We start from the raw sequence: 12,138 nt of genomic DNA, 5'->3' as shown, positions 1-12,138 counted from the left end.
GGCACCCCCAAAGCTCTCCATCATCCCCCCTTCTGGCTCCTACCCCCTGCAAGATTAACCACTATCCTGATGTCTAACCTCTTGGGTTCACTTTCCTGTTTTGGAACTTCACATTCATGGAATCACACAGGGTGATGGTGACGGACACTTGGGTTGGCTTCAGTCTCGTGCTGTGCCTTATGTTCTGGCATGTGTGTCTTAAGAAGAACATACATGTGCCTTTCTTCGGGTTTATCTACCTAGGAGTTGAATTGCTCAGTTATAAGGAATGCACACAACTCGCTTTGGTAGACGCTGCCAAGCCATAACAATTATCCCACCCCCAGCGGCGTACAGACACTCCAGTTGCTCCACAGTCTCCATAACTGGTACTGAATTTCTCATTCTGGCCATTTTGGTTGCCGAGAGGAGTGTGTCTAATAAAGATGTCATCTGTATTTCCCTGGTGAGTAATGAGGCTGCGCACTTTTTCATGTTTATTAGCCATCTGGTATCTTCCATTTGTGAAATGACTGTCCCTTGACCATTTTTCTGTTGGGCTGTCTTTTTCTCAATGCTTTATAACAGGGCTCAGCAGATTTTCTTCTGAAAAGGAACCAGCGTGTAAATATTTTCAGCTGGGTGGGCCATATGGTCTCTGTTACAACTACTGAACTCAGCCCTTGAGGCGTGAGTGCATCCAGAGACAACACAAAAATGAATGGGCATGGCCATTTGCCAATAAAACTTTATTTATAAAAATAGGCAGAAGGCCAAAGTTGGTCTACATATTATGGACACGAGTCCTTTGCAAAGTGATAGCAAAGATCTTCTCCTCCTCTGTGGCCTGGCTTTTTATTCCCTTCTTGTTGTCTTTCGAGGAACAAAAGTTCTTAATTTTAATGTAGTCTGATAAATATATTTTTCCTTTATAATTATACTTTCTGTACAATTTAAAAATCTTTGCTTACCCCCCAGGTCATGAAGACAGACTCCTATGCCTTCTTCTAGAAGCTTTATTGTTTTATTGCTCACATTTAAATCAATGATCCATCTGAAGTTGACTTTTGTATATTGTATGAAGGGTCAAGACTCATCTTTTTCCCGCTGGTTATCAAACTGATCCAGCACCATATACAGAACCACACTGGTACTTTTGTTGAAATTTCAATGACTGCTTTCATGTAGGTCTGTTTCTGGACTCACTACTGCACTCCATTAATCTGATTTTACACCATTTTAACCACACAATCTTAATTACAGCAGCTTTCCAGCAGCCTTGGTGTCAGGAGTCAAAGTCCTCTATCTCTGTCCTCCTTCAAAACTGTCTTAGCTGTCTTTGTTTGTGTTTCCATGTAAACTTAAAAATCATTTATGTACACAGACACACAACCTCCCTCCTGCAATTTTTATCAGAATCACATTGAGGTTCTAGACAACGTCTGATAAGAGAATGCAAAGCACTTGCTGGTGATGAGGGGGTAAGGCAGGTCAGAATGAAGGACAGCTAAGACTCTGGCCTCACAGCCTGGGTAAATGGTGGTGCCCTTTATTAGGAATGAAGAAGACTCAAGGAGAAAAAGGTCTGGAGCAGACGTTGCAATGAAAAGGAAGAGTCTCAGAACTCCCCTGGCGGCCCCATGGTTAAGATTCCACGCTCCCAGCACAGAGGGCACAGGTTTGGTCCCTGGTCGGTAACTAAGATCCCACATGCCACGTGGTAAGGCCTAAATAAAATGAAGATCTTGTTTCAAACCCAAGTGAAGTGTGAGCTGTGTGTGACTAAACCAAGGGGAGACACGGTTTTAGATTTCTCCTACTCTACACACCCTGTTCCAGGCGCCATTCCAGCCACCTTATGTGTTTTACCTTGATCTGTAAAAACAACCTCATGAGATGGAGAGTGCTCTCACCCCCACTAAACAGACAGAAAAACAGAGGCATTAAGAGTTGACACAGCGAGCGGCAGCAGCGTCTCTGCATTTTCAACCACTACACACTGCTGACGCCTCCATGATCTGAAACGAACATTGAGACACAGGAGACTTGGCTCTTCTGTGCCCAGTTTCCTCTTCTGAAGAACCGGGAGGTGAGTTTTTAAAACTCTCCCTTCCACTTCTGACACCTGAGAAGCCTCTATTTTTATTTTTTTTAATACGTATTTCTTTGGCCACCTGGGTCCTGGCTGCAGCAGGCAGGATCTTCGCTGTATCTTGGGGAATCTTTCATTGCAACTTGCGGGCTCAGCAGCTGAGGCACACGAGGTTAGTTGCCCCTCCTCATGGGGGATCTTAGTTCCCCAACCAGCGATGGAACTTGCGTCCCCTGCGTTGAAAGGCAGATTCCTAAGCACTGGACCACCAGGGAAGGCCTGAACAGCCTCCAGTTTTGAATCCGACCAGAAGCACTCTTGAGTCAGAGACCTCTCCTGACCCATGACCCGGACTGGTGGTGCCTGGTGAAGCCATAACCAGAGGCAGACAGCTACCAGCATCGGGCGTTTCCTGGGACCACATCAGGGTCGGGCCGGGAGCTCCATCCACCGCTGATGGCCCCACCCCTCCGAGACCTCTCAGAGCCCAGCCCTCGGGCTCCTGACCCAGTGCAGGAAAGGTGGCAGCCTGCCAGCTTCTCCCGGGTGACGTGTGCCCTCTGCCTCCAGCCGGCCCTGCTCACTCGCAAGCCTGAGGCCGGAAACGGAGTTACAAGAGCTCGTGTGGCCACAGGGCCGGCCCCAGAAGGCCCCCTGGGGATCCAGCCCCACCAGCATCAGCTGCTTTGGCTCCAGCAGAGGAAGAGCCCGTGTGGGGGTGGCTGAAGCCTGAGTAAACTCGGCCCGGGCTGGGGGCCCACAGGGGCCTGAAGGGACGTGCTGTTTTCTAAACCCCCGGATTCTGGGAAAAGGGCCTGCCTCAGACGGCCTGGGGAGGTGCTGCGGGCAGGGCTACGGGTGGATGCTGGCCGTGGCCTTGGCATTGCCGAAGGAGGACTCTCAGGAGGGCCCCAGTGAGGACAGGCAGGGCGCAAGGCGGGAGGAGAGGGCAGCGTTGATGGAGGGACAGGAGGACACGAGAGTCACAGACAGACCAAGGGAGTGAGAGGGAAGAAAACGTCAGTGAGAAAGAGACACATGGCCCAGCCACGCAGAGACGGTGAGGAAGGACACGGAGGCCTCTGACCAGAAGGAGCAAGCCCCAGAACAAGGAGGGAAGGGGGCAGAGGGAGGGGCCTGTGGCCGAAGTGCCTACTGTGTGCTAAAGCTGCACTCACAGGATCACACTGAATAGGAACTCGTCACCTGTGGAGGTAATCAGTAACAGCAGCTACTCATTCTGGGCACTTACTATGCGCCAAGCAAACTTAACAGGTTTGTCCTTCAAAATGGCTCTGTGGGGTACAGGATAATTCAACCTATTCCACAGATGAGGAAATTGAACCAGAGAGGCAAAGTCACAGAGTTAGAGAAATAATAAGGAACTCGGCTCTTAACCAAACACTATTGTAACTTTTTTTAAATCAACCCCATTTTACAGAAGAGAAAACTGAGGCTCAGAGAGGTCAGACTGCTGAAGGAGGACGATGAGAAGCTTCCCCACGCCCACACTGAACACCCCTCACTCATCCTGTGGAACGGTTCCTCACCACAACCTTAGAAGGCCAGCAGAACCAGACAAGGAAAACGAGGCTCAGGGAGGCAGTAAGTGAGAAGCCCAGAACCAAGAAGGAAAGCAGAGGTGATGCCGAGAGTAAGGCCCAGATCTGGACCTCCCCTCAGCCCCAGCCTTTGCTAGATAAAAGAATAAAGAAGCCTCTGGCAAGTCACTATTTTGTCCCGTAGCAACGTAGCAGGAAGAAGTTTCATTCAAAATGGGCTGCACTGGTCAGTTGTGACGGTTCTCTACCTCCTCAGCGAGAAAACTGAAAGGCAGGGATTCTCCTGGCCCACCAACCTACCCACCCACTCGTCCATCCAACCATCCACTCAAGCCCCCACCCCTCCGTCTCCTAACTTTCCCTCTGTCCACTCATTCATTCATCTCTCCATCAACGCAGCCATCCAATCACCCAACCTTCCACACCAGGGACTAGCCACTCTGGCAACTACCAACCAATCATTCTTCAACACACCCATCCAACAGACCATCTATCCACCAATCTCTAAACCTCCACCATCCACCCAGCCTCCCAATTTATGACCATCCAACCATCCATCCATCTACCCATTTACTTATAAAGGCCCAACTCAACTTTCATCTAAACACACCTCTGCCAGCCCATCATGTCTTCATATTGATTCTCCAACGACCCAAACATAGATTCCCCCAACCAACTATCTATCCCTCCATCCAACAGGCTCCTAAACTCCAACCACTCACTCATTCATCTACTCACTCATCTGTCTACCGATCAGTTCATACACGCATTCACAAGCACTGCCTCCAGGCCTCCCTTCACCTACATCCATTAATCTCCCAAACTTCCACCTAGGCATCTATCCCTCCTCCCATTTGCCCACACATCCTACCAAACGTCCATCCCCATCGGTCTACCACTCATCCACCCGTCCATTCACTCTGCAAAGTTTAAGACGCTCCAATGAAAGACACAGAGATGACGAAGACACTATCTTTACTTCAAAAAATGTAACAGGAGAAGGACCCCCTCCCCTCGAACCATCTATCTTTGGATCTTAGAATCACAAGATGCGAGTGCCACAAAAAATCTCCAAACTCCCATGACCGCCTCGCCCTACACTGCCCACTACAGCAGCCACAAGCCACGGGTGACTGCTGAGCACTTAAAGGTCCCTGGCACAAACTGAGACGAGCTGTAAGCGTAACAGACACACTAGATTTTGAAGCTTTAGCGTACGTTTTTTAAAAGAATGCAAAATACCTATTCACTCAATTTTTTAAACTGATTAGGTAGAATGATAATATTTGGGGATATATTGGGGTAAATAAAATATATTATCTAAATTTATTCCACCTACCTCTTTTTGCTTCTCTAAATGCTACTAGAAAATTTTAAATAACCTATATTCCTGGAGAGTGCTGATCAAGAACAAATCTCTCAACTCAGAGGAGAAAAGGGAGGCCCAGCGCCCCAGGAGAAACTGTCAAGAGTGCAACCGGATCCCAGCCTCCTGACCCACCCAGGCAGCCCTGGCCCCACCTCCAGGCACTCACCTGGATTTCCGCTTGCAATAGACAAGCAGGTTGTCGAAGAGGAAGAAAGCTCTCTCCTGGATGTTGCCCGCAGAGATTTTTAACAAAGTCCCTTGCAGGAGGAGCTGGGTGCAGATGTCCGTGAGGTTGGAGCCCTAGGAGAGCAACAGGGCAGGGTGCAGTACATGAGCTGGTGAATCCAGGAGACAGCCCTTGGGGATACCCCTCTTTGTTTCCAGAGACAGACCTGCCCCTGCCTCCCTCACACCCCCAAAATCTCAATGCACCACTGGAGGTGAGCAGACAGAAACCCAATCGACAGTACCACCCAATCGACAGCTTCCCTCTGCTGGCAGGAGAGCATACAGAGACGACCATCGCTCAGAGAGGGGACCTGGGACCTGGCAAGGTGGAAGGACTCACTCAGCCCACACGGCCCAGGCAGTGTTTTGTTATAGGTTTTGTTGTGTTTTGTTTAGTTGGTTTTTTGCCAATCCCCTCCCCCCCCCCCATTTATTTGTGTCTTGACTTGTTTCTTTATTTCCTCCATGAGAATGCCACCTCTGGGACTTCTCTGGTGGTCCAGTGGCTAAGACACCAAGCTCCCCAGGCAAGGCGTCCAGGTTCGTGCCCTGGTCGGGGAACTAGATCCCACACGCCGCAACGAAGAGTTCGCATACCACACCGAAAGCTCCTGCATGCCGCAAGACTGAGAACAGCCAAGTAAATACATAGATATTTTTTAAATGCTGGCAGAATTCATTATATACATATAAAGAATGCCACTTTCCTAAGGACAGGAAGCATTATCGAGCATCTATCAACCATTTGCCACTGTACTTCTAGCACCTCCCACACACTCTGACACACAGTAGGTGCTCAACAAATGCTTGCAGAACAAGTGACCAACCCCACGTGAACATCACCAGGGGAAGGATTCTGAGAGCACCCCCTCTAGCTGCAGGTGTGAGAAGCGATGGGAACCATTCCTGAATTCTACCTGGTCATCTGTGCTAAATAACGAAGATGCCGGGTGTGTGTGGAGTGCACTGAATTCTCGTGGGGCTCAAGCAGCGTGATCAGGAAAGGCGCTGGGGAGCCCGGGAGGATGGCGAAGATAAAGAGGCTGAGGATGCGGACGGGGCGAGGTCCCTGCTGGAAGGAGGACACGGAGCCAAGGACCACACAGGTCCATCTGGAGCTCTGAGCGGACCAGGGCCCGGGGCAGAGAGATCTTACAGTGATAAGAGAGAGGAAGCGGGAAAGAGACCGTGGAGGGCATGGGCCCCTGGGGAGGGGGGAGTCTCAGACCCATGCTCCTCTTCTGTCCGAGAAAGGTGGTTTCAGCTGGCACGTGGCTGCCCAACCACAGACTCCACGTCTCAGCATCCCTCATGCCAGGCATGGTCCTGTGACGATATTCTAGCCAGTGTGCCCCGCTTCTACATCCTTTTCTTGAGAGAAAACCACCTCCCTCCCGTTCCTCCCTTATCTCCTCTTGCCTAGGATGGAAGGTGGCCAGAGTGGCAGGACCCGCTGTAGCAGATGGCAGAGGACAGCGTTGGAAGGGACCAGGGTCCGAATGGAGCAGGGCCGCCCCACCCCCAGCCTGCATCACTACTGAGAAATAAACCGCTGGGCTGGTTGTTTTGTTGCTGTTCTTGTTTTGGCTGCAGTGCACGGCACGCCGGATTTCAGTTCCCTGACCAGGGATCGAACCTGTGCCCCTGCAGTGGAAGTGCAGTGCCCGAACCACTGGACTGCCAGGGAAATCCCAAGATTTTTATCTCACTTAAACCATTAAAATCTCTCTTTTGTAGAGCCTCCAACTTTAAGTGCTTGATGTACTTTAAATACATCAAGATAAGGATGGAGGCCCCATCCATTGGTGGGGCCTCTGACACTGAGGCCCAGGGGATATGGCACGAAAGTGTTTATTTTAGGGGAAATTCATTACAAACCTGCAGATCACAGAGTAGCAAGAAACCAAGAGACAAGATGCTGTCTCTGCCTGGAAATGAACTGAGGGAGGAAAGAGCCGGGATTCTTCACAGAATCTCCTTCCCCAGACACTCAACACCCAGGAGCGACAAGTTCATACCCCAGAGAGGCCTGCTATCTCAATTATTTCTGAGACCCAGCAAGGGGAACTGGTTTTGGCAACTCAGAAATGAGACTGTCTGCTACCTACCCTCCGCAATTCCCTCCGTTGCTGTCAGAGTGGGTTTGTTTGGTGCCCATGGGCCAGCTGGAAACAACAAATCCATTCACCCAGTGGTGCCAGAGAGCCCCCTCTGGGTCTTGGAAAACCAACTTCTTTGCAGCCAAGGGCTGTGCAGCCCAGGACACAAGCACATACCCGTTAACAGAAATCACCACCTAGATGCTTGTGTGCCACCGGCAGATACATGACACCCACAGCACAGCAACCCAGCACGGTAGTGTGCCTGCTGCTCCAACGATATGGGGGCAAAAGCAGCCCCTGGAGCCTCAGCATCCACGCAAATGGAGAGCACGACTCCCTGGTGATGAGAGTCCATCCATGGCCCACAGGGCAGCTCAGAGCAGACGGCAGCACGACACTTCCTTCGAGACCCCGTGCTTCTGTCTCCTCTGTCCACCTCACTCGTGCCCGCCTACCAGTCCTTCCAGGCTCCAAAGGGGATTTGGGCTGCTTGCACGTGCTGTGCTTAGTCGCTCAGTCATGTCCAACTCTTTGCAACCCCATGGACTGTAGCCTGCCAGGCGCATCTGTCCATGGGATTCTCCAGGAAAGAATACCAGAATGGGTGGCCATGCCCTTCTCCAGGGGATCTTCTCAACCCAGGAATTGAACCCAGGTCTCCCACATTGCAGGCAGATTCTTAACCCTCTGAGCCACCAGGGAAGTAGTCCAATGCATAGTATTTTAGAATAACTATACTCAGAGTAAAGGGAATACCCAGATTTGTGAGATACAGAGCACCAGCTGACACCAAAACGAAGGGAACCAAAATGCTGTCGTGCCCATTGCCCTTCAGGGTGGAAGGCTGCTTGTATAGGAACCTACCACCGGGCCCGGCTGTAGGGACCAAGAGCCCAGAGGCCATGCAAACCTAGACCAAGGCCAGGGGACCGCAGAGAGAAGCACACCTAGCCTGGGAAGTTGCCTCCCTGGCCTCAGCCAACGGCCACCCAGAAAACTGCATCTGAAGTGCCCAGGATGCTGCAGAGGGAGGCCTCTTCCACCCCAGCTCTGCTAAGAAAGAAGCCCAGCTGACAGTCTCCCTGGAATCCTTCAACCCAGGTCAGGGTTGGGGCTAAGGACCAGATACACACGAAGAGGCTGAACACCACGGAGTCCGCCGGTCAGGGCTGCAGGCCTCCTTCAGACAGAGCAGAAGTGAAGTGCTGTGCAGAGAAGAGGGCGAAAGCTAACACAGGTGCATGGCTTACCACCCGCCAACTCCGGTTCTAAGTATCTCACAGAACTCCATTAATCCTTACAACTCTCACTTTACAGAAACGGAGTTTCACTTTAGGAAACAAAGGCACAGAACAGCGAAGTGACTTGTTCAAGGTCACACAGCTAGTCCAGGCTTGCCTGGTAGTTCAGCTGGTAAAGAATCCGCCTGCAAAGCAGGAGACCCTGGTTCGATTCCTGGATCTGGAAGATCCCCTGGAGAAGGGATAGGCTACCCACTCCAGTATTCTTGAGCTTCCCTGGTGACTCAGGGAAAGAATGAGCTGGTAAAGAATCCACCTGCAAAGGAGGAGACCCTGGTTCAATTCCTGGGTCAGGAAGATCCTCTGGCGAAGGGATAGGCTACCCACTCCAGTATTCTTGGGCTTCCCTGGTGGCTCAGCTGGTAAAGAATCTGCCCGCATTGCGGGAGACCTGGGTTCGATCCCTGGGTTGGGAAGATCCCCTGGAGAAGGGATAGGCTACCCACTCCAGTATTCTTGGGCTTCCCTGGTGACTCAGGGAAAGAATGAGATGGTAAAGAATCCGCCTGCGTTGTGGGAGACCTGGGTTCGATCCCTGGGTTGGGAAGATCCCCTGGAGAAGGGAAAGGCTACCCACTCCAGTATTGTGGCCTGGAGAATTCCATGGACTATATAGCCCATGGGGTCGCAAAGTGTCGGACACGACTAAACGGCTTTCACGATGATACAGCTAGTGAGTGGGTGGGCTGAGACCTGAACCCAGACAGGTGGCCCTACTGCCCCACCCTCTCCCCTCTGCCACCTGTGCCCCTCCTAGACGGGGACCTGAAGTGTTTTGATGCATCTGTCTGCCTACAGCAGGGGTCTTCAGAGGGGCAAGAGCACAAGGCATCCCAGAGCGGGTGGGAAGAACATACAAGAACTTCTATTTATGGCCCCTCTTTTTAACTTCACGTTTTCCTCACGTTTCTTTCCTGCTGTCTCTCTTTGGGGGAGTGAACAGTGGACAGTCTCTTAAGCCAGGGCATCCAGAGCCAGTAAGAGTGGTATGTTCTCTCTTTTTCTTATTAAGACCATGCATGTCTTTTTACGACCGTGAGCTTCTCACGGAAGTCTGTGGAGCATCCCTTTGCAGGAGGGTCAGCCCACACTGGTACAAGCCCTGCCAAAGTTGCATGATGCTTTCTCATCTAAAAAAATCAAACAAGAAATCCTGCTTTGCAGCCACGGCTCTTCCTGACATTTATGGAGTATTTACTCCGAACCAATAAAAAAAAAAAAAAAAAAACACTGTTCTGAGCGCTTTGCATAATCCCCGAATCCTCAAGTGAGCCATGTGGTCTCCTGCCTCTATCCAAACTTATCAGATAAGGAAACTGAGGCAAAGGCACCCCTCCAAGCAGAGGGGGCGGGCCCATACGCTTACTTCCACACTCTTGTGACATACTCCCATTTCCTGGTGTTCAATAAAATGGATTTATGGATTACCTTATCTGGTTTTAACTAAACCAGTCCCACAACTAAAAAGGACAATTGGCTTATAGAGGATCAGGCCAAAAAAACCACAGATCAGAGATCAAACTAATGGTGCAACCCTGAGCACACAGCAAGAGAGTGGCCAAGACAAGATCAACCTCCTTCGGAAACAAGTCCCTTGCCAGCCATACTGCGAGAGAGAGGACAGCTATCTAATCAGATTGGCAAGAGGTCAAAGAGACTAGAAAGTATCAAGAAGAGAATCAAAAATCAGGACCGGCAACCACCTTTGTTCACTGTGAATGCCGCCCTAAGTCATCCAGTCCCCTGAGGCGCTAACTGCTGATGGCATGAAGTTACTGCAAGCAGCTTCATAGTTAAACATTATTTGTTCTAGCTGGAACATATTATTTTCCCAAGTCCACTCTGAGGATCAAACTTGAAAACCTTTCTACTATACAGAAAACGATGTCACATTTTCCTAAAATCATCTGTGTTCTATGCTTCACTTTATTGACAAAATGATACCAGGAGACAGCTTTAGAGATACTATTTCTGAAATGAGACAAGTAAAAGTCAAAGTGTGGTCGCTCAGTCGTGTCTGACTCTTTGTGACCCCAGGGACTACTGTCCACCAGGCTCCTCTGTCCATGAAATTCTCTAGGCAAGAATACTATAGGAGTGGATTCCCATTTCTTTCTCCAAGGAATCTTTCTGACCCAGGGATCGAACCTGGGTCTCCTGCATTGAGGGCAGATTCTTTACCAACTGAACCACAAGGGAAGCCCAAAATTAGACAAGTAGGGGGAAATGAGGCCAGGAGAATAAGACAGACTTGCTTAAGGCAGGATCATCTGTAAGTTAAAAGGCTGGACCCAAAGTCAAGAGCCTGCACCTCAGTTTTCTACTCTGTGAAATGGGGATAACAACAGCCCTCTCTTCCTGTGTTGGAGTAATGTGTCACATGTGCTCAATAATTGCCAGCAGCTCTTACTCTGGGTCACTTTATTTCCTATTGCACCCAGCAACACTGATCAAAATAAGCGCCATTCTCAAACTGCAGATTTTTCAGGGTCATAAGAGCCTCAAAGACCCTTAGTTCCTATTTCCCTAGGCATTTACCAGAAGGCATCTGGAAATCACTTCTGGTCTGGCTGCCAAACTGCTTGCTTAATGCTCCTCACAGGGGCCCACATGAGAAATTTTCTTTCTAGCTGGATGTCGAGAACTCTGTCTCCCAGAAGAATTGCCCAGCTTCTTCCTTTTTTTTTTTTTTTTTTTGACAAATGAATGCTAAGTAGCTGATGTGTCCTGCTCTTTTTAACTTGGCTGCCAGGAAACTCAAAGCCCAAACAGACAGATACTTAAACATGTCCACTGTATATACACTTCAGGTCAGCATATTTGGTGAAAGTAGCCAAGTGACTGATTTCTGGCCAATGAGATGGGAAAGGAAGTCCCTCTGGGGCTTCTGGGAAAGGTTTTCCTCCACTAGGGAGGAGAACTGGGTCCCATCTCCTCCTGATTTGTGTCAGATGATACCTGGAGCTGCGCCACCATGGAACCACAAAGGGTCACAAGAAACCAAATCAGAGCTCTGGCATCATGAAGGTGAAACAAGATTCCTTAGAGGAAACACCCTAACTGACACAATTTTCAGTTGCAGGAACAGAAACCAAGCAAAGCATTTTAAGCAGAAAAAAATGAGGGCTTTCCTTACTCAATTCTTGGAGGGGCTAGAGCAGCCTAGAATTACAGCTGCCAGAAAACCAAGAACACTGCCCAACTGGCCCTCCAGGGGAGCCACTGCCCCTGCCCTAACTGGGGAAAGGGACAATCAGACCCCTGCCTGCCCGAGTTGGTGTGTGCATGCTCAGTCGCTTCGGTCGTGTCTGATTCTTAGCGACCCCATTGACTGTATAGCCCGCCAGGCTTCTCTGTCCATGGGAGTCTCCAGTTAAGAACACTGGAGTGGGGTGCCATGCCCTCCTCCAGGGGATCATCCCAACCCAGGGATCAAACCTGCGTCTCCAACACTGCAGGTCGATTCTTTACTGTCGAGCCAATGGGAAAGCCCGCCCAAGCTGGT

The 12,138-nt window shown here is 50.2% G+C and overlaps 1 protein-coding gene across 2 annotated transcripts in view; it reads right to left on the bottom strand.

The window, feature by feature from the left end:
- PREX1 (phosphatidylinositol-3,4,5-trisphosphate dependent Rac exchange factor 1) overlaps nt 1-12,138 on the bottom strand; it is a 180,956-nt gene that overhangs the window by 54,887 nt on the left and 113,931 nt on the right. For both annotated transcript variants that reach the window (XM_027558326.1, XM_027558327.1), the window contains one exon: nt 5,169-5,302. In XM_027558326.1, the coding sequence (XP_027414127.1) occupies nt 5,169-5,302 (134 nt within the window). The remainder of the gene's footprint in view (nt 1-5,168; nt 5,303-12,138) is intronic.

The sequence above is a fragment of the Bos indicus x Bos taurus genome, chromosome 13, assembly GCF_003369695.1.
Source record: "Bos indicus x Bos taurus breed Angus x Brahman F1 hybrid chromosome 13, Bos_hybrid_MaternalHap_v2.0, whole genome shotgun sequence".
Taxonomy (NCBI): Eukaryota; Metazoa; Chordata; class Mammalia; order Artiodactyla; family Bovidae; genus Bos; species Bos indicus x Bos taurus.
The sequence above is the reverse complement of the archived record's forward strand: the minus strand, read 5'-3'. Positions and strand labels throughout refer to the sequence as shown.